The sequence below is a fragment of the Tachysurus vachellii genome, chromosome 13 (assembly GCF_030014155.1).
Source record: "Tachysurus vachellii isolate PV-2020 chromosome 13, HZAU_Pvac_v1, whole genome shotgun sequence".
Classification (NCBI taxonomy): domain Eukaryota; kingdom Metazoa; phylum Chordata; class Actinopteri; order Siluriformes; family Bagridae; genus Tachysurus; species Tachysurus vachellii.
The window spans coordinates 18,849,642-18,872,311 of NC_083472.1; the positions used below are offsets into that span (position 1 = coordinate 18,849,642).

Genomic DNA, 22,670 nt, shown 5'->3' on the forward strand with positions numbered 1-22,670 from the left:
GTTTTTTTTTAGTTGAATTAACCCTTTACAAGTGGCCAGAAAATAAGTCTTACAAATATAATCCTTACATAATAACCATAACAACCTTGGTAGTAGTTCATGATTCATATGATTGTAGGGAAAAAAAACGTAGAGAATCATGGCTTTAGATAATTGATCCTCACATAAAAAAGTATATGTTTAATGAAAGATAAATGCAGATATTTCTGTGACATAGAAACAGCTTGTCTCTGTTAAGCAGCTTGTAATTGGTGACCCAAAGGCAGAGTTGGGAAACACAGTTAAAGTTGGGACACGAGTGCCAGCGCTGCTGTTATAATGGCAAGAAGTATCAGCTTTGAAGCTAACTTCACACCATTGAACAGCAATGAATTAAAATCTGTTCAGACCACAAAGCTGACACACATGTGCACCAGAGCTTAAAGTAACATGAGAGATTTCACAGAAGATAAGATTGTAGGGAAAAATAAAGAGTGCAATCTCTGTGTAGAAATGGCCAAAGTCTGAAAGGCTTTCAAGTTAAAAAAAAATACAAAAATTATAAATATCTCTTAGTGCAAATTAGTGTATTCATAATTAATTCAATAACTATTACTCTGTCTTTAGTCTGCTTTAGCTTATCAGTCAATCTCCATTGCTCTTTTTGTTGGAAATGTTGGCTAGGTGTAAGTTTTCCATTATCAAAGTAGCTTTTAGATTTAAAGTACTGTAAGGACTAAACTCTTAGGGGTGGGCTGGTGGAGGAAAACAATCAATAACAGTGTGATGTCATGTGGTCCGATGTAAAGTGGAGTTACCGTCATCACCCTACATGGAACATTTCATGATATTTCAGCATGTCCTCAAATGTGTGTTCTGTTAATATCACAGCAAATTGCCAACGATTACAATTATCCATTTGTTAAAGAAAAGCACGTTCCTTCATCAGCATCTCTTTATCTCGAGTCAAGTCAATTATACAGAAAAAAAATTATTGTTATATTATTGAGAAATGGAAAGAACAAAAACTTCCTAATAATACAGACACTGGAGACTCCTTCCATAAATAAACATCTCCTTCCTTTGTTAAATAACTTAAAAGTGTGTTTATCATTTTTCGATCATGTAAACTGTCTGCAGGGGGGCACGGTGGCTTAGTGGTTAGCACGTTCGCCTCACACCTCCAGGGTTGGGGTTCGATTCCCGCCTCCACCTTGTGTGTGTGGAGTTTGCATGTTCTCCCCGTGCCTCGGGGGTTTCCTCCGAGTACTCCGGTTTCCTCCCCCGGTCCAAAGACATGCATGGTAGGTTGATTGGCATTTCTGGAAAAATTGTCCGTAGTGTGTGAGTGCGTGAGTGAATGAGAGTGTGTGTGTGTGCCCTGCGATGGGTTGGCACTCCGTCCAGGGTGTATCCTGCCTTGATGCCCGATGACACCTGAGATAGGCACAGGCTCCCCGTGACCCGAGGTAGTTCGGATAAGCGGTAGAAAATGAATGAATGCATGAATAAACTGTCTGCATGCTATACAAGTCCCTGTCAGTGGTCTGCAGTATAGATACAATAACATTATGCTGAGTGTTATTATACATATAAATTACAGCCAGCACTGCTGTCTGAGCTGCTGCTGATCCTAAATCCTAACCAATCAGATTACAGAATTAGGCAACGCTTTTGTACAATGTAATTAAATAAAATGATGGATGTAACTGGCTTGTTTTATTTCTTTTATATAATTTATTAATTATTTTAGTTATAATTTTGCTTTTTTAAAAAAAACAAATACGAATGGTGCAGCTTGATAAGTCATATGACATACAGGTTTTTATTATAAGGATGTTGTTGTTTTTGTTGGTGGTGGTGGTAGTGGTGTTTACTGGTATTTCTTTAATATTCAATTTGATTGTGGGTTTTTTTTTTCTACTTAGATTTTCATTAAGAAAGCAGAGTGACGACACCTCCTTCTGCTCCACGAGGTTTTGCTGGACCTGTGTGGCGCAGGACCCTCAGCATCGGCACAGCGTTTCTTTCAGCTCAGTCCATCAGCACCGTCTGGTGGCCAGAAGTTGCTTCATTATGGAACAGCAGTGAAGCTCGCACTCACAGTGAAGTGAAAGCACGAGAACACGCACAGCCAAGCTGCTGGCGACGGATAGACGCCGCTGTATAAACTGCATAATAAACTGTATTTATGTGTATATACATGGCTCCTGGTTCAGTGAGTGTAATCACACTGGTCTATTTGTCTGTGAGCACACCAGATGGAGACTCTCTTGCCCTTTGGCGTACTGAAAAGATTTTATAGCCTTGAAAATGCTGCTTTTTTTTTTTTTTTTTTTTTTTTTTGAGGACTGTATAAATTTTGATTTGCAAAGTTTTAATTTCTGCTATCATTTTTGTGGGCAAATATTTTTAGGTGCAGGGTTTGCTATTCCAAAACAAGTGTAGATCTTATGATACTTGCACATGTTAAGAATACACACATAGATATGATTGTCATAAATGTGTGTTTGTATGTGCAGAGGTTAATAGTGATTGACCAATGTCAGCCAGATGGATTATAGCTACAAATATTACAAGCTATAAAAGGAAATAATAAAAAAAAAACATTTCTGACAGCCTGTGTGTTGAAAGTCTGGTTTACTTATAAACTACACAATCTCTCACACGAACAAATAAAAGCAGAGCAAGAAGATTTGATATGAAATTATGAATGAGGGGTCAAGGCTGAAAGCTTCCTTTTTTTGTTGTCTCTGTTTTCTTTAATGTGAGATAAAGCTAAAAACTTCCATGTTGAGCTGCTAAGAGATTTAGTTGAAATAAATCTGGTAATATTATTAATGATTATTAATATTATTATTATTAATATTATTATTATTATTTATTAATGAAATAAAATGGTAAATTATATGCAGCATTATCACAGCATTATGATCACTTTGGTATATTGTATATGTCAAACAGCTAATCTAATTCTGAAAGCAGATCATAATCTTCAGAAATCTGCTCTTGTTTTGTATTCTTTCACTAATATTTTGTTCAGTTATCATTTATGTTTCTCTGCTGATAATTGAGTGCTATTATTAATTGACACATTCTGCATTCACCACTGTGTTACTTTCTTGGATAACATTTATTATTGAACACAGCACTGTTCTTTTTCTGGCTTTTATATATGATGGTGTCTGCTAGATTTACTATTTTACTCATGATACACTTTATGGCCAAACCTGGGAATATCTTCACATCCCTACGTGGTTCCTCCCCAAACTGTTACCACAAAACTAGACGCACAACATTGTTTCCAATGTATTTATATGCTGTAATATTAAGATTTCCCTTTAATGGAAGTCATTCCCAAAATGTTTGCCCTGTTCTAGCATGGTACTGTAGTTCCCCTGTTCACAAAGCAAGATCCATGAAGACATGGAGTGGACGAACTTGAGTGTCCATGACTTCAATCCCACTGAACACCTTTGTGATGAACTGGAACACCGACTGATCCCCAGACCTCCACATCCTACATCAGTGCCTGCTTTCACTATAAATTTCTTATAGCAGAATGATCACAAGTTTCCACATCCACACTGTGTAGAATGATTCTTACAGCAATGGGGAACTAAATCTAGAATGTTCTGAATGTTCAACAAGGACACAAGTGCGCTATGGTTAGAGATCCATAAACGTTTGTCCATGTAGTGTATAATAAATTATAGCGTATATAATTACACCTAACAAAGAATATGTTTACATTACGCCTTGTGGACACTGATGTTACCTGCTTTACGCTCTTCCACTGTAAGCAATTCTGTGATATTTCCAGCTATATTTGTTCCAGGATTTAATCAAATTTATTATTATGATCTTCAATATCCCATCAACCTTTTTTGTACTGCTAACATCCCAGAAACGATCCTGAGAGTTGAGTTGGCTTTATCTCTATGTAGTGCCCTGTTTTTCATTGAGAATTTAGGTCTTTTTTTATTCTGCTTCACAAGTCACTGGTGTTTCTCATTTCACTTGCATGTAAGTTGTACATAAACAGTAACGAAATCACACAAATTCAAAAGCACAAAATTTTGTTTTTCCACAGCAAACTGTTTTCAATAGGAAAACAAAACAAACGTTTGTTTACTGCAATAAATTTAGCGAGCTGAATTAATTACAGCTGGGCGTTTTTACCAGTAAATTATTGCTATTGTCCATGCTATTGCTTTTGTAGTGTTGTCTAGCAAGATAAATTGAGCGCTGATGTCTTCCTGCGACATGTCTGAGAGCGACCATTGAAGTGGGCATGGCTAGAGAGGCGACAAGGTTCAAGTTTACGCAAATGGAGCGACTTTGTGCAGCGACTACCAATTGGAGAGAAGACAGCATTAGGGCGTACGTGATCAGACGCAAATAACACCCTGCTTCTCCTTCATCACGTATACAGCAATATATGTACACTGGTGAATTTTATTTACATACACCAAATCTCGCTCTAGAATGTTCTTTTTTTCTGATTTTTTTTCTTTCTAATTGTACCAACCAGTGAGAAACGTTCTTAATATATCAACCACCTTCATGGTACAGCGACTGAAGACTTGCAGAGATAAATTGCTTTTTGTTAACGTAATGTAGCTTTACTTTTAAAAAAAGTTTAATCTTGCATCACTTAAGGGTCCTTGGTTTGTGTCTTGGAAATGCTTAGTGGTTACATATACAGAGAGTTTCTTTTTCAGAAATGATCAGAGATACAATCTTTGCAGAAAGCTAGAATCATTAACCACATAGATAATTATGGGTCAATGGTCAAGTTCTCTATCTTTCTTTGAAATAGTATGTTCCTTGTGTGCACTTTTAAATTTTATTCACATTTACTTCAGATTGCTCTTTATTTAAGGGTCTTGTGGATCTTCATAAGTGTGAATGGAGTCGTTTGCTTGTTTTTATCAAGATCTGAGCTGAAATGTTTGTTGTTAGGTTTCTGCTGCTGGTACAGGGCTTCTTACAGGTACTCAGTAACCGAAGAGGTCAAGCAAGGTATACTGAACAGCTTACCTCTTCAGGTTTGTAAGCAGACATACAGTGCACACCTGGGAATATATCACATAAATGATATAAAATGCTAATGAACATGGCCTACACTGCAATATTTTTAAAAGATCTTGGCTGAAAGATTAATACACATGGAGGTCAATATCAATATGTTGCATTTCAGTGGAGAGGAAGTGAAAGTTATTGTGAAGTTAAGCACTGTAAGCAGAATTCCTGTATCTCCTGTTTTTCCTGTAGCTTTTACTGTATAAAACTCTGAGTAAGACTTTCTCTCGTGCCTTCTTTCTTCTTCTACTTTCAGCTTATCGCGTTAGGGATCGCCACAGCGAATCATCTGTTTCCACCTATACTCTGCATCCTCTACTCTCACACCAATTAATTTTATGTCCTCATTTAACACATCCATATATCTCCTCTTTGGCCTTCGTCTTGACCTCTTACCTGGCAGCTCCATCTCCAACATCCTTCTACCAATATAACCATCTCCCTCCTCTGTACATGTCCAAACCATCTCAATCTAGCCTCTCTGACCTTGTCCCCAAAACAGCCAACCTGAGCTGTCCCACTGATGTGCTCGTTCCTAATCTTGTCCATCCTCGTCACTCCTTCTGAACATCACTGTACTTCTCCATTAACATTCTCAAAGCAAAAATTGCATCAGAGGCTTTTTCTGGGCATGAAGCCATACTGCTGCTCACAAATATCCACTTCCTTTTTTAGCCTATAGCTTCAAGCTTCATTGTGTGGCTTTTAAGCTTTATACCTCTGTAGTTGCTACAACTATGCACATCTGCCTTGTTTTTAAATATCAGGACCTCAAAATACTCTCTTCATCTTGCACACTGTCCTCTTCTGTTAGCGCCTTCCCATCTCTATCTTGCTGTCTCGCTAAACTGTACAAATCCTCCCTGCCTTCCCTCAGGTCTAACCTGGCATACAACTCATTGTATGGTTTCTGTTTGGCCTTTACCATGTGCCTCTTCACTCTACCATTCACACTGCGATTCCTGGTAATCATGTTTATTTTCTCCGGCCCTTTATACGTCCCACTTCTTTTAAGCTAGCCTCTTCCACTGAATGCTTTCCTGTACTTCCTTGTTCCATCACCATGTTTCCTTTACCATCTTTACTCCTTCCAGGTGACACACCAACACCTTCCTACCTTTCTTCCTGATCACTTCTGTTGTAGTTTCTGTTGTTAATTTATTGTGTTTTTTCATTTGCATATCTTTAATAATAGAATATAACAACTGCCCTTGGATTGTAATTATAAGCATATATCTGGAGTAAACAAACATCTGCTCATTACAGAGAAACGTGTTGAAACTCTTGTTTGTGGTAACTGCACACGCAATACTAATATGGTGGATAGAGATTAGTTTGCTAAACACTGGAACATTTTTCTTCTTTGTATTTATACATTGTGCTGTGTATATACTGTATACTATATTATGTCTTATATATATATATATATATATATATATATATATATATATATATATATATATATATATATATATATATACATAATGTGCATTTCTTTCTCTTTGCTGCTGTAACAGAGAAATTTCCCCATTGTGGGACGAATAAAGGTATATCTTATCTTATCTTATCTTATCTTATCTTATTTCTTTAAGGGAGTCTTTTAAAACACATAAACATGTTACTTGCATATGACGAATTAATAGTTTGGTTTTATTAAGTGTTTACATAGTAGTTTGGTTTCATTAAGTGTTTACAGTAACCACATATGCTAATGAGTGAACTTTGTCCCCTTTAAAATGTAAATGAGTTTAGTCTTTTGTTAGGGGATTGAAAAACACAGGTCTGTTAATGTTTGTGTGGGGGCAGATGTTGACACAGATGACACTCCAGTGGAGTGTGTGCAACATGACTCTCACAACACACAACTCTACACGAGAAGATTATACACGATATATAAGATTTTTTTTTATTTCTATTCTATTTTGGATCATTCACACTGTCTTCATATTTCCAAACTAACAGTACCAAATGTTCCTCTTTCATTAACGTTTAACTGGAAAACTTTTGATTAAGGCAAACAGCTTTGAAAAATCTAGGAAGACCATAACAAGTGGTTCAAGATTATTTCCCTACAACACCACAAAATGACACCCACATTTCTTTTTCCACCTTATTTCAGTGCTTCTAGCATTACTACCATGACCACTAGACATTTTGATAAAATGAATAAATGATTATTACAGTGGCATTATAATGAATCACAATACAGTTTCATTATGATGAAACATTATTGAACTTATTCTACTCTGTATACATTAGTGTATTTGTTTTCTTTTTACTTTCACTTGTATGTTGATTTTGTTTACTGTACTAATTACAATAACCACATGGCAAACTTTAGAGTCTGTGGTTTAGAGGATGGTTTTTTTTAAATCTACAATTACTTCACATGTGAGCTCACGAAATGAATATAGCAGAATGTTCAGATTGGTTCGAGATGACAGAAAATCTATAGTTCGAATAATCGAATCGGATTCGAATAATCACTATTTACAACCATGATGAGCAGAAAAGCATTACATCAGGCATCAGGGTTCACGTTTAACTGTCCAGTCTCTTATTTGTAACAATTTTTGATAAGTGTGTGTTTCTTCCCACTTATAGAGAATATAATCTCACAATTTAATTTAATCTAGTTTAAATTCATAGCCTTAATTCATAAACCACAAAATTGTGCCTCTTGCTTCTGTAGCCAATCATTGTGCGCTTCCCCTTCTTTCTGAGCCAATCAACGCCGTCCACGAGGTTCAGGTCGGAGGAGGAGTCTGAGCTTCATGACAGACATAAAATCCAGCCAATTACTGAATGACAATACTTGAAAGACGGGTTCATGTGAAATTTAGTAGCCAATTGGAAAAGGCAGAGGGTGGGACTACTATTTCAGCATTCATTCTCCACAGTCACACGTGATCCTCTTTAGTTCCAGGAGGTTTGGGTCCGTCAGAGAGCGAAAGGGTGAGTAAACTCATCACACGTCTTATTTACACATTTATATAAAACGTGTGAAGGTGGTTTAATGAGTTAACAGCGGCTGTGTGGTGTAGAATGCGTGTAGTTCAGTGTCAGTGTCGAGGTGCAGGAGCTGCGTGGCGCGAGGCCGGTAGCTAGCGGTGCTAATTAGCTAAAGCTAAAGCTAAATTCTGTGGGTGTCATGTCAGTGAGAATGAAACTGCAGAACCTGTTAGATTTATACAAAGGTTCTGATTCTGAGTCAAATAACCGATTAGTGTATAATAGTGAAGTGAATGTAAACACACGGTAGGTGATTAATAAATGTACTTAAGGCTGGATTTTAAACGCTTCTTTATTCCCTCAGTAAGGACACTACAGAGGCTCTGTGCTAATGACTTACACGCATTAACACGTTATGGCTACATGTCTTGTTGACATTCAGACTGTGAATCACAACATTTACAGTCAGGCTTTTAAGATTAAAAACATTGAGTGTTGGGACGAGTTTTTGTAGTATGTAGTATCAGTCCTTCTATTATCAGGGATATTCATGAGAGAGTGAGTGTGAGTGTGTGTGAGAGTGTGTGTGAGTGTGAGTGTGTGTGAGTGTGTGTGAGAGAGAGTGTGAGTGTGTGTGAGAGAGAGTGTGAGTGTGTGTGAGAGAGAGTGTGTGTGTGTGTGAGAGAGAGTGTGAGTGTGTGTGAGAGAGAGTGTGAGTGTGTGTGAGAGAGAGTGTGAGTGTGTGTGAGAGAGAGTGTGAGTGTGTGTGAGAGAGAGTGTGAGTGTGTGTGAGAGTGAGTGTGTGTGAGAGAGAGTGTGTGTGTGTGTGTGTGAGAGAGAGTGTGTGTGTGTGTGAGAGAGAGAGTGTGAGTGTGTGTGAGAGAGAGTGTGAGTGTGTGAGAGAGAGTGTGAGTGTGTGTGAGAGAGAGTGTGAGTGTGTGTGAGAGAGAGTGTGAGTGTGTGTGAGAGAGAGTGTGAGTGTGTGTGAGAGAGAGTGTGAGTGTGTGTGAGAGAGAGTGTGAGTGTGTGTGAGAGAGAGTGTGAGTGTGTGTGAGAGAGAGTGTGAGTGTGTGTGAGAGAGAGTGTGAGTGTGTGTGAGAGAGAGTGTGAGTGTGTGTGAGAGAGAGTGTGAGAGAGTGTGAGTGAGTGTGTGTGTGAGAGAGTGTGAGTGAGTGTGTGTGTGAGAGAGTGTGAGTGAGTGTGTGTGTGAGAGAGTGTGAGTGAGTGTGTGTGTGAGAGAGTGTGTGTGAGTGAGTGTGTGTGTGAGAGAGTGTGTGTGTGAGAGAGTGTGTGTGAGAGAGTGTGTGTGAGAGAGTGTGTGTGAGAGAGTGTGTGTGTGAGAGAGTGTGTGTGAGAGAGTGTGTGTGAGAGAGTGTGTGTGTGAGTGTGTGTGTGTGAGAGAGTGTGTGTGTGAGTGTGTGTGTGAGAGAGTGTGAATGTGTGTGTGTGTGTGAGAGAGAGAGTGTGAATGTGTGTGTGTGTGTGAGAGAGAGAGAGTGTGAATGTGTGTGTGTGAGAGAGAGAGTGTGAATGTGTGTGTGTGAGAGAGAGAGTGTGAATGTGTGTGTGTGTGAGAGAGAGAGTGTGAATGTGTGTGTGTGTGAGAGAGAGAGAGTGTGAATGTGTGTGTGTGTGAGAGAGAGAGTGTGAATGTGTGTGTGTGTGTGTGTGAGCTGTGGGGGTCTAAACCAGCCTGACTGGTCATACATGCACGTGTCATACATAGATTTATTAATGCCACTTCCGGTTTGGAACATTCCAGAATCCCCCATAATTAAAATAGATTTATTATTTACTCAGCTTTAGGCCTGTGAAGCTTTATATCAGCTAAATGTTTTATAACATGTGTAGTGTAAAAAGTGCCTTGTTGTGTGTTCATGTTCCTCACAGGAAGCAGCACAATGGCAGTTAATTCTCTGTTTATATCTTTACCTTCTCCATGTCCACCTTGTTTATGTATCAAGCCCAGACTTGACCTGTACAGTAGGCCAAAAACTGTGTGTGTGTGTGTGTGTGTGTGTGTCTAAAACATCTTTTTGTCTTTCTGTCTCTGCATATCTTAATTTTACTTTTAATCCCCTGTTACTTTACACCTTATAGAGAAACATATGGCCCTGATTATATTTTTATATTACTTACGTTTACGTCTCTGACTCTTTTATTAAACAATATTCTCTACAGCAACTAATTTAAACAAACTATAGAGTAAAGAGTATAGTGTTAATTGTTTACCATCAAGTAGTTTTATTTGTTCTCATGGTTTCAGTCTGTTTCTTAAATAGTTTCTTTTCTTTCTTTTTCTATTTAATTATTTACAAATTTTGTGCCTAAATTCGAGTTAAAATGATTGAAACTCACCTTTATTTACAGAATTATATATATTCCTTAAACAGAGTGGAACCGTTTAACTTCAGTTTTAATTTCAGTTTATTGGTTAAAAATCAGGTTTCGTAGATGATAAATAAAAATCATATTGGTTTGTAAGGCATGTGTGTTTGTGTGTGTGTGTGTGTGTGTGCGCATTTAATAAATAGAGTTGCATTTTTATGTCAAAGAAACAATGAGACTACAAACCCAGAGACTATGTATGTAAGTGTGTTTGTGTGACAGAGCATCACTTTTACCTCACAGTTTTTAACCTGTATAAGACAGACGATGTCTCAAGAGCTCAAACGCATATCCAGTAAATGTTTTAAGCTAAGTAGCTGAATGAAACACACTAAATCTCCAGCCTGTATTTACCCCAGGCTCAGACAGCAGTGTGTGAGAGCTTAGCTTAGGATGTGTGTTAACTTGCCACATGATGAAGCACAGCTAAGTAAACTAAAACTAAACACTTTTGTGTGGAAGCTGTCCTTCATTTTCTAAGTGTTGCAAGGTGTTTATTGGATTTTTATGGCTGTCATTTTTGCTCTGCCTGATAATTGTGTAAAGATGTGCTGGTGGTGTGAAAGGGCAAATCCTGAACCTTCTCTGACATGTTTGGACAGTAGGCTGGGGGTGTGAGACAGAAGAAGGTAACAGATACTCTTGGCTTGGAGAAACAAAAAAGACAGCACATGAAGGAAGTGGGATTCAAGTTATCTATTTTTTAAACCCTCCTGTATGTTGGGTTTAAGACACCAAAATATATTTCTGTTCAGCGAAACCAACCATTGGGTTTCTTATCCACAATTGCTGGATTTGAGGTGTCAGAGCCGTGTCTGATCGGATCGATTAAACCATCTCGTCTTAATCTTCTAAGCCGATTCCTTTCTGTTCGTAATTTGGTTCCGAGCTCTGAGCCCAGCTCTGCCCCATTGAGCCTTCGTACTTCAGAGCTTGAATTGGTCACTCTGCTCTGCCCTTGTGTCTGTTGTTGTCTGAGCTTATTGTTTGCACTTATTACTGTGTGATTCTTTATCAAACCTTAGGCTCTGTTTAATCCACAGACAGATTATCTTCTCTTCTTGTTCCGAGGCTCGCGAGACTTCGCTGTCGGTGGCGTGAGCCGTAACATACTAAATACAAAGGTTGCTATCAGTGTTTACAAATAACACCATAATGATTGGTGTAAACACCAGCTGTTGTCGAATAACCTGCAAGAGTTGGCACCCTTTGTAATTCCACTGGGAGAAACACACCATCCCCATTAGTCCCGGGAGCATCGCTGTTGACTTTACGCCTTAGTAAAACTTAACCACAAAAGCTTTGCATATGAATAGACCAAACGAACAGTCACCAACTGCGGCTGTGATGCAGACCCAGATAAGTATTTCAGTCTAATCGGACCTAATCTGACTTTAGTTCAGCATCTCTGCTTTTTTCTAAACATGAATCCCCTCAACTTCTGTAGCAACTCCTTCATTGCAGTTTATTCAGTTATGTGCATTTTTATGTAAATGATTTAACTGAACACTAAAAACTAAAAGAGCTAAAAGGCTTGGACATGTCAGTTCGGACTGTTATGGATATTATACTCTCTGCTTTCATTAGTAAACTGATGTCATGTCGTGCTCTTAAGTAAAAGTTAAAAACAAGGTTAATGACAAACAAACACGAGGATTGTGTGTGTTGGTCTTCCTGCCTTAATTACCAATACTGTTCATTTCAGAGTTGTTGATACAAAGTCAAACTAAATCTACTAGTGTGTGTGATTTTGTGTGTGTGTGAGATTTTGTGTGTGTGTGAGATTTTGTGTGTGTGTGTGATTTTGTGTGTGTGTGAGATTTTGTGTGTGTGTGTGTGATTTTGTGTGTGTGTGTGTGATTTTGTGTGTGTGTGTGTGATTTTGTGTGTGTGTGTGTGATTTTGTGTGTGTGTGTGTGATTTTGTGTGTGTGTGTGTGATTTTGTGTGTGTGTGTGTGTGATTTTGTGTGTGTGTGTGTGATTTTGTGTGTGTGTGTGATTTTGTGTGTGTGTGTGATTTTGTGTGTGTGTGTGATTTTGTGTGTGTGTGTGATTTTGTGTGTGTGTGTGATTTTGTGTGTGTGTGTGATTTTGTGTGTGTGTGTGATTTTGTGTGTGTGTGTGATTTTGTGTGTGTGTGAGATTTTGTGTGTGTGTGTGTGATTTTGTGTGTGTGTGTGTGATTTTGTGTGTGTGTGTGTGATTTTGTGTGTGTGTGTGTGATTTTGTGTGTGTGTGTGTGATTTTGTGTGTGTGTGTGTGTGATTTTGTGTGTGTGTGTGTGATTTTGTGTGTGTGTGTGATTTTGTGTGTGTGTGTGATTTTGTGTGTGTGTGTGATTTTGTGTGTGTGTGTGATTTTGTGTGTGTGTGTGATTTTGTGTGTGTGTGTGATTTTGTGTGTGTGTGTGATTTTGTGTGTGTGTGTGATTTTGTGTGTGTGTGTGTGTGATTTTGTGTGTGTGTGTGTGTGATTTTGTGTGTGTGTGTGTGTGATTTTGTGTGTGTGTGTGTGATTTTGTGTGTGTGTGTGTGTGTGTGTGTGTGATTTTGTGTGTGTGTGTGTGATTTTGTGTGTGTGTGTGTGATTTTGTGTGTGTGTGTGTGTGATTTTGTGTGTGTGTGTGTGTGTGATTTTGTGTGTGTGTGTGTGTGATTTTGTGTGTGTGTGTGTGATTTTGTGTGTGTGATTTTGTGTGTGTGATTTTGTGTGTGTGATTTTGTGTGTGTGATTTTGTGTGTGTGATTTTGTGTGTGTGATTTTGTGTGTGTGTGTGATTTTGTGTGTGTGTGTGATTTTGTGTGTGTGTGTGATTTTGTGTGTGTGTGTGATTTTGTGTGTGTGTGTGATTTTGTGTGTGTGTGTGATTTTGTGTGTGTGTGTGATTTTGTGTGTGTGTGTGATTTTGTGTGTGTGTGTGTGATTTTGTGTGTGTGTGTGATTTTGTGTGTGTATGAATGATTGATTGTGTGTGTGTATGTGTATGATTGATTGTGTGTGTGTGTATGATTGATTGTGTGTGTGTGTGTATGATTGATTGTGTGTGTGTGTGTGTATGATTGATTGTGTGTGTGTGTGTGTGATTTTGTGTGTGTGTGATTTTGTGTGTGTGTGTGTGTGATTTTGTGTGTGTGTGTGTGATTTTGTGTGTGTGTGATTTTGTGTGTGTGTGTGATTTTGTGTGTGTGTGTGTGTGATTTTGTGTGTGTGATTTTGTGTGTGTGTGTGTGATTTTGTGTGTGTGTGTGATTTTGTGTGTGTGTGTGATTTTGTGTGTGTGTGTGATTTTGTGTGTGTGTGTGATTTTGTGTGTGTGTGTGATTTTGTGTGTGTGTGTGTGATTTTGTGTGTGTGTGTGTGATTTTGTGTGTGTGTGTGATTTTGTGTGTGTATGAATGATTGATTGTGTGTGTGTATGTGTATGATTGATTGTGTGTGTGTGTATGATTGATTGTGTGTGTGTGTGTATGATTGATTGTGTGTGTGTGTGTATGATTGATTGTGTGTGTGTGTGTGTATGATTGATTGTGTGTGTGTGTGTATGATTGATTGTGTGTGTGTGTGTGTATGATTGATTGTGTGTGTGTGTGTATGATTGATTGTGTGTGTGTGTGTATGATTGATTGTGTGTGTGTGTGTATGATTGATTGTGTGTGTGTGTATGATTGTGTGTGTGTGTGTATGATTGTGTGTGTGTGTGTATGATTGTGTGTGTGTGTGTATGATTGTGTGTGTGTGTGTGTATGATTGTGTGTGTGTGTGATTTTGTGTGTATGATTGTGTGTGTGTGTAGGTGTAGGATCAGTAGCTCAGTAGGAAATGAATGGCTGGTATTCAGACCGTCATCATGAGACTCATTGGTCAGAAATAGAGTGAAAGATAATAAGTGAACGATAAACCCACCATCATCAAGTGCATGTAGAAATGTACAGAAATCACCTGAGCACAGACAACACTGTTTTATTTATTTATTCAGTGTTTATTTCCTCTTATTTTAAGGAGCACACGTTACTGCAGCTGTGTTTTTTTTGGCATGTTTTTTTCTCTTGAGGGTCCGTTTAACAAAAATACTTCAACCCAAAATACACACCATGTTTTGTTGACTTCCTGCGGTGGGGTTTATTTGTGGTTTAATTGCTTTCACACTGCACACGGGACACCACACCAAAAATCATCCCCGTCATGGCTGCAGGTTCTCAATGACGCAGGGGGGTCATTTATAGCGGAGGAGGTAAGGGGTTTGCTCACCGTACGTGAAGTGCAGCGCCTGTCTTTAAAACTGAGAGTGCTGACACCGGCGTCTGTCGCAGTTAAAAATCCTGCCGCACCACTCACATAACCCTCCTTTAAATGTCACTATATTTGTCTTAAATTTCTTGTTAACCTACATTTACATTTATACAGCTGAGAATTTGAGGGTTAAGAGCCTTGCTCATGGGCCCAGCAGTGGCGGCTTGGTGGATCTGGGATTCAAAGTACATGAGTATGTGCAGTGGAGAGAATTCTGAAAATCATTTTTGATTGATGTATCTTGTATTCTTTACACTATTCTACATTCAATTGAAATTCATTTAAATTTTGCGAGCCTTGGTTTGAATAAAACAGACTAAACGCTGCTTATATGAATTCACCCTTAAGCTCATTAGAGGAGTGATTCTGGGGGAGGGAGGAGGGATGCTAGGGGTGTGTGTGTGTGTGTGTGTGTGTGTGTGTGTGTGTGTGTGAGTTGAGGAGCTTCTTGTATGTTTATGGATACATCCTCTTAGAAACCCTCAGTAGGTTTGCTCGAGGTCCACAGGTTCAACAGGAGTCGCATGAAATGACTGAGAACTCCCTGAAACATTGAACAGGCATTTGTGGCTTGTTTTATTCTTTCTGGTTTGGACGGGAAATGAGGATTATGTTCTGCTTCAGGGCACAGGACTGATTCCTCTCTGCTTTCTGCGATGTTAATTTAGATTATCTTCTATGATATGCACAAAGAGGAAGTAGAAAAGGGATTATTTCCTATGCCTCAAGCCCCCAAAGCTACATTATCGCAGTAGGGTAATGGTGTTTTAAAATCCCATACTCTGCCTTTTATTGTTTTTCTGACTGGTGCCTCAGTGCGACGATGACGCTGTTAATGACGTGTGAAATGAGTGCTTTGTTCAGACGGACATAGAGTTTCAGGATTAACATCAGTCTTTCAAGTCTCTTATTTTCATCTGGGAGTAGACTGGTAATGTGTAAACCCAATTAGTTAATGTGTGTGTGTGTGTGTGTGTGTGTGCGCGTGTGTGTGTTAGTGCACTTGTTGTAATCTCCTTGGGTTAAATCTCCTTAAGGTAAAGAGCTGAGGCTGCAGGACTCCCTGCCTTGCTCCTGTCGCCGTGGCGATAGGCGCCTGGCAGCGAGGTGATGGTCACACGACTCTGTTGACATTAGACAATGATGTTATTTGGCTGTTTGTGTAATGTTCGACTTTTGGATCTCTTACACACAGCGAAAACTTTAACTCATGAAAATCTCCTCAGGTGGCATCATAAACCTTCTTGGAAAACAGAGAAATGAAACTTAAGTCTGTTTTTGGCGATTAATCAGAATGTCCGCAGCAACATGACTCCACCTGGAGCGCTGCACACCGCATGTCAGTTTATTTATTTATTTGCTTGTTTGTTTGTTTGATAGACCTGGCTAATTAGAACTTAATTACAGGCAGATTAATATCTGAGCAGTATTTAACAGCACAAACACAGTGTGGTGTTAAAATGTCATCAGTCCCTTCAGGATTTGGCTGCATCTTTTTTTTTCCTTCAAATTTATGATGCAAATTTCAGTTTTTTTGCTCAGTTTCTTTTTTTTTTCTGTTTGCTGAAAACTGCTTTAACAGGTGAAACTGCAAGCACAGGATTATTCTGTTTAACGCTTACCAGCGAAGCTACTTTTACTATCTTTACTCTCAGTAATAGCTGTACTCATGTTCCACACACCAGGGCTTGGTCTGATTGCATGTTTCGATGTCTTACGATGCATCTTGTCCCTGATTTGTCTAAAGTTTTCATTACAGTAGTTCGAAAAGTTGCCAGCTCCACCAAATATCTCTGAGTTTGCTTGATTTTGTGTTCATTTCTGCGATTGCAAAGTCGTCAAATTCCGAAGGGACTTTATAAGCCACAGAGCTGTTTTCTATAACAGCAGCTTAGACACTTGTACCTGCTGTAAGGCACATGACAGGATTAATAGGATTAATGAGCATTATTGTCATCGTTGCTGTCGTTACTATAGTAACAGCTAATTCGGAGTTGCTATATGTATACGTTTTGTAAAAGATCCAAAAAACATTACTATTAATTCAAAAAACATCAGGTGCTCTTTTAATAGCTGAAGGAAACTGTAATTACTGCCAAGTTACTGATGTGTAAGTAGAGTGAAAAATGTCATCAGGCGACGATGCTGTTTTGCAGTTTAATGCGACTTAAAACATTCTACGTTATAGAAGTTAATGCTTTAACCTGTAGTGCTTATAGAAAGTAGTAGTGCCTGTAGTGCTTGTAGAAACCACAGGGTCGTGACTTTTCCCAGGAGGACATGCCGATTAACTTCTTAGCAACCTGGAATATTCAGTACAAGCATGGTCTTAAATTCCCATTTTAATTCCTTTTTCCTCCTCTTTGTCTAGACTATGGAGCTGAAGGTGCGGTTGTGTGTGCTGCTGCTGGCACTGAGCGTGTGCGTGACGCTGCAGGTGCGGGCTCACGAGGAGGACGAAGACGATGACGTGCACGTGGAAGACAACCTGGTAGATGAAGAGCTGCTGGACGGAGATGGAGACGTTGAAATCGAGGAGGAGGAAGAGAAGCCGACGCCCACTCCAGCTGCTCCTACCGTAAGACTAACAGCTCCATCCATACAGTCTCTCCTTAGAGACTGTATCTGGCTTTAATTCTAGTCCCAGCACACCCGAGTTGAGTAATCACATGCTGCGGAACTCTGACGTGGCGTACAAGCCCAAAATGAGAGAACCTGCACAATAGAAATAGGAAGTATCCTGGAGATTCTGAAATAAACAGGAAATTAGTTTTGTTGTGTTTTTTTTTTTTGCTGAGGTTTGTAGCTTTGCTGTTTAATTTCCAGGGAACTGTAATTCCGTTCTGTAAGACATCTTATCAGTAAATAAAGATCAGCTCTGGTGCTAAGGTGGGGGGTTTGTCCTCGTTGCAGCTATAGTTACCGAAAATCAACAGAATTTGAGCAGCTTGTGAAACTTGACTATATGCAGCAGCACTTACTGTGACTTCACATCATTGTTTTTGTTTCTCGTTATATCTCTAGTTCTCTTTGCAGAACGGACACCCCACGCTTCTCGCCAACCAATCCTTACTCCACATTAAACTTTCTTGTTTTCATGCAAAGTAGAGCAGAAACCTCGCAGCCAGACAGTCACACGACGCACAGCTCGGATGTGCGTTTTATCGAGAAACTGGCATTTGCGGGATCATGTGTGTGAAAGGTCATTTAGTGCGTAAACTTAGTCTAGTGAAAACATCGCTGCGTCCAAATAAACACTAGAGCTCAAGTGATACAAAGCATGTAACGCCTGCAGTAGAGTGATTGAGATTTTGAAGGTCGAGTAATGTCCTTTGGGCAAAAGACGAGCACGAGTAAATGGCTGTTCACTCATAAAGTGACACAGCGACAAAGTGAACGGAGACAATTTGTTTTCGGCGAGATCTGCCGACATCCGGCAACACGAGCAGTAACCATCGTGAGCGTGTTCATGTACGTGACCAATATGAGAGAAGATTTATGGTCTGTAAATGCTTCCAATAAGAGTGAGGACAGTATAGCTCATGTGAATCCATCTCTTTTTAGGCGGTGTAGTGCAGAAAGATGAAAGAATTCATTCTAGTGTTTAGTTAACCATCTTTTCTTTATGATCAGTCTCCAGCTGCATACACAGGGACGCACATTAAAAAAAGACTAGAGGAAAAACCTAACTGCCATAGTAGCCATTTCATATAAATTTATTAACGCATTTGAACAATTTTAAGTTTTAATTATTAACCATGTTGAGCACGTGTGACAGGAAAAATAGCCATGTTGCCTGAGAGTCGGAAAGGTTTCATAGATCCAGACAGTCACAAGTTAACTTGTGCTTTGCTGCAGATAGATAGAAAGATGGATGGATCGATGGATAGACCCTGAACATTATCACACAGAGCAGCATGTATAAAGATGAACGGAAATCTGAAAGTAGAATGAAACGACTTGGTTTCTTGCTTCTGAACGAACTCCGTGAAAATTCACGAGGCCTGACGATGTCTGTGTTCCAGGTGACGTACAAAGCTCCAGAACCAAAGGGCGAGCACTTCTTCGCTGAGTCATTCGATAAAGGAACACTGGACGGGTGAGATTTATTTTAAAGATTTATATAGCAGATTCATGAGCAACAGAAGTAACTGATGTGTTTACACTGCTTTTTTTTTTCCTTTTTCCAAACCTTTTTCACAGGTGGGTTTTATCCAAGGCTAAGAAGGAAGGCATTGATGAAGAAATCGCCAAGTATGATGGTAAGAGTTTGTTTTTAGAGCTCCTCGAATGAGTTGCTTGTTAAGTTTAAAAGAAACCCGGTATGTATTCCAGTTCGTTTACACACAGCCGACAACACAGCATCGCAACCAGCACAAGAGCCTCTGAACGCTGTAGCCTCGCTCCAGATACAGCTGATCTTTAACACGGTTAGATAGTCCTGAGTCGATCCTCATGAAATTAACAACACGCGTCACGTATTTTGAGAGCTGTAGTGCTGCAGAATTGCATTGTGTTGTGGAGATATCTCTGTAATTGTCTAGTCTTGTATTGTTGGGACCTGATTATGTTTTCAGATTTACATGATCCTCAACAAGTGTTGTTTTTGTTTATTTCATTATGTAGTGTGAGAAACCAAAACAAATCACATACTGAACAAAAGCAGCAAATTTCCGTCCGATTCGGACTAATAGGTGTGAACGCGTTTTTAATCTTTTATGAGGTAGCTAAAGCACACAGTTACACACGTTTATCTTTGTATTTTCAATAATGTTCATAGATTCAGCTTCAACTTTTCCCTTCATCTCAAGGGCTTTGAATTATGCGACATGGCATTAACAACAATGTGGTTAGACTGAATGTTGGCCTGGCTGTGATTCGCCTGAGCTTGGTTGCATGGTTGTGAGTCTGATATTATTTTATACAACAGATACATGAACAAGAAATTCATATCGATGAAGTGACCTTTCAGACAAAATATGGCCGAATATTCGATTTATTTTTGAGTCTTTAGCGAAAATTTACCTCAAAGAAGCAACACTTACTTTGGCCTGCTAGCTAGGTAGAGCGTATTGATCTGTACATCTGTGTCACATATACATTATAGCACAGTGTAATTGTTTCTTCGCATATCCAGCTTTGGATGTTGGGGTTAGAGCGCAGCGACATCCACAAAACAGTGCCCTTGGTGCAGAGAGGGTTAAGGGCCTTGCACAGGGGCCCAATTCTAGTAGCACTGGATTAGCATTTAACCATAGCATGGAACACCATTCAGCCAATCATATTAGTGGACCAGAACTAAGTGTATAATTATAATAACAGAATTATCTGATGTATAATGAGTGTTTTTTGGCATAGTGCCTGCCCAGGGGGAGGTTTTCAGTATGTAGCAGAGATTTAAAATCAGCACAAACACTAAACATTGATATAACCAGCTCTACTGATCATTTACTTTTATGTTTCCAGCATTGTGCCCTTATCAAGAATGACTGACTTATATTTTAATATCATTTGAGGTTTAAGGGCCTTGCTCAGGGGCCCAGAAGTGGCAGCTTGGTCAGTCTGGGATTCGAACTTGCAATCTACCCACTTGCTAAACCACTAAGCTACCACATCCCCAACTAAACTGTCATAAGTCCTGTCTGACTTTCCACTCCTGACATTCTATAGGTGTAACCGTCATGCCTGTGTATTTTTGTAGGAGTTGCGGAATAATGTGTTACCACATGGTCACTCGGATTGCAATGAAATCTCAATCTCCACGAGAGAGCGACAGTGGATTTCTGAGCAATATCTCAAGCAAAAGATTTATCAAGATAACGGTCGTTTTATAGACTTAATCAAAGGGATGATGCATTAATAACGTCATAAGAAAAGAGAAATTGAACCCAATGATCCACAGTCCTCAGGGTTTATGCCCTTTTTAACAAAAGGAAAAAGTGACAATCACCGTAAGCTCAAGAGCTGAGAGGTTATACGTGTGACCGTAGAATGAATACATAGAAGTTTTCGGATGTGTACCTTTTTATATTATTTTGTTGTATTTGTCTGCTTTTTAATAGAAAATGATGGTCCTGTTCTGTCTAGTGAATGGGAAACTATATTCCTAAAAATATTTGATTATTTCATATCTAAGCACTTGGAAACATTTATGATGAAAGTTTGTGAAACTTGTAGTTGCAGAAGTAAAACCTCATTTTCATTTTGCACAATAGATGCTTTAACTGCTGCCAACTAAAGCAGGCAACTCCAACAAATTGTATCTTCTGATAGCTAAATTCATGGGAATAAAAAGACAAAAAAAACAAAACAAAGATGTTTGTTGTAATGTAAACACTGTGTACTTTGTGTTCTCAGGTCAGTGGGAGGTTGAAGAGATGAAGGACTCCAAGCTGCCAGGTGATAAAGGCCTTGTACTGAAGTCCAGAGCCAAACATCACGCCATCTCTGCTCTTCTACTGCGACCTTTCGTCTTCAACACCAAACCCCTCATCGTCCAGTGAGTGTGCACTTGTAGACGTGAACGAACGCACGTTTGGACAGATACCCAATGGCTTTCTATTCAGCCTATTGCTTTAAGTTAACGTTGCACAAATTGCTCTAGAAACGTATCCTGAACTGTTGTGATGGTGTTGTTCAGGTACGAGGTGAACTTCCAGAATGGAATCGACTGTGGAGGTGCCTACGTCAAACTGCTCTCCCAGAGCGAAGACCTTAACCTGGTAAAAAAAAAAAAAAAACTTTACGCTTTATCCAATTTAATGTCTGACTAATCTGATCTGTAATAAATCTTTTTTTTTTTTTTATAAATAGTTTCTCATTTCTGCACTATGGCACACATTTCCAGCAATCCAAATACTTCTGGAAGTGGTGTAACACTACTAAAATGCTCACAGTGTCCGTTATAAAACTGGACACATGTTTGCAGATACAATAATAAGAAAAAAATGTGTAAACTCTACTACGGGTTTATAGAATTCAAGAGGGGATTGCTAATGAATTTATTAGCAGTTCTCTCCTGGGTTTGTCCCGACTTTTAATGGTGGAGAGATATAGCCTGTCAGTGGAGTAACTATGTATTAGTAATGAATAACAAGTAATACACCCCACGCACGATGTGACAAGATGTGTTTTCCTCATTCTGTACACAAGCAGTTCACCGTCACAGTGAGCCGAGTGCGAAGTCCTCGATTTCTCACAGTCCTTCTCCCATCCTCTCTCCCTCATTCAGGACGAGTTTGTGGATAAGACCCCGTACACCATCATGTTCGGACCGGATAAGTGTGGCGAGGACTACAAACTTCACTTCATCTTCCGCCACAAGAACCCCAAGACGGGCGAGTACGAGGAAAAACACGCCAAAAAGCCCGATTCAGATCTTCGCACATACTACACGGACAAGAAAACCCACCTGTACACACTGGGTAAGATTACCAGCCGTTTAGCAGTTTTTATCAAGATCTTATATCATATCTGATAAATAAAACCAGATAACTGCACATGATTCTAAGCATCGTTTAGGTTGCTGGCAACACTGGGCTGTATTGATCACCGTTTAGTGATGTGTGCAAATCTAAGGCAAAAAAAAGAATTCCAACCACATGATGGTGATCTGCATCGTGTGATGGTGATACGCAAGATTGTCTGTGTCTTGTGTTGATGTGGAAGCTCTATGATGTCAGGGAACTTCACACACCTTTGGTTCTGATCAGACAGCTGGTCAAAGCCATTGTGATACCAGTTCAGTGTTTGAGATTAACCAATCCTGACATTATCAGTGTCCTGAAATAGTGACTGATTAAATGAATAGTATAAATAAATCAACAGGGCGGTAATTGACACTGAAGACTCTAAATGAATGACCGCTACAGTAACTCGCTAGTGAATGGAAAGAATGAGCGCTAACATCAAGACAATAAAAGGAAGAATACAGACAGCTCAGCGTGACAGAAGGTAATGTACGTGACCAGTTAGT

General features: G+C 39.3%; 2 protein-coding genes across 2 annotated transcripts in view; both read left to right on the forward strand.

Annotated features, from left to right (window-relative positions):
- Positions 1-2,597, forward strand: part of mgat4b (alpha-1,3-mannosyl-glycoprotein 4-beta-N-acetylglucosaminyltransferase B) — a 131,139-nt gene extending 128,542 nt beyond the window's left edge. The window contains exon 15 of the mRNA XM_060884491.1: positions 1,908-2,597. Within this exon, the coding sequence (XP_060740474.1) occupies positions 1,908-1,931 (24 nt within the window). The 3' untranslated portion in view covers positions 1,932-2,597. The remainder of the gene's footprint in view (positions 1-1,907) is intronic.
- A 5,299-nt stretch (positions 2,598-7,896) lies between these two features.
- Positions 7,897-22,670, forward strand: part of canx (calnexin) — a 28,045-nt gene continuing 13,271 nt past the window's right edge. The window contains exons 1-7 of the mRNA XM_060884487.1: positions 7,897-8,019; positions 17,067-17,273; positions 18,721-18,794; positions 18,899-18,957; positions 21,053-21,194; positions 21,336-21,417; positions 21,927-22,119. Of these exons, the coding sequence (XP_060740470.1) occupies positions 17,070-17,273; positions 18,721-18,794; positions 18,899-18,957; positions 21,053-21,194; positions 21,336-21,417; positions 21,927-22,119 (754 nt within the window). The 5' untranslated portion in view covers positions 7,897-8,019; positions 17,067-17,069. The remainder of the gene's footprint in view (positions 8,020-17,066; positions 17,274-18,720; positions 18,795-18,898; positions 18,958-21,052; positions 21,195-21,335; positions 21,418-21,926; positions 22,120-22,670) is intronic.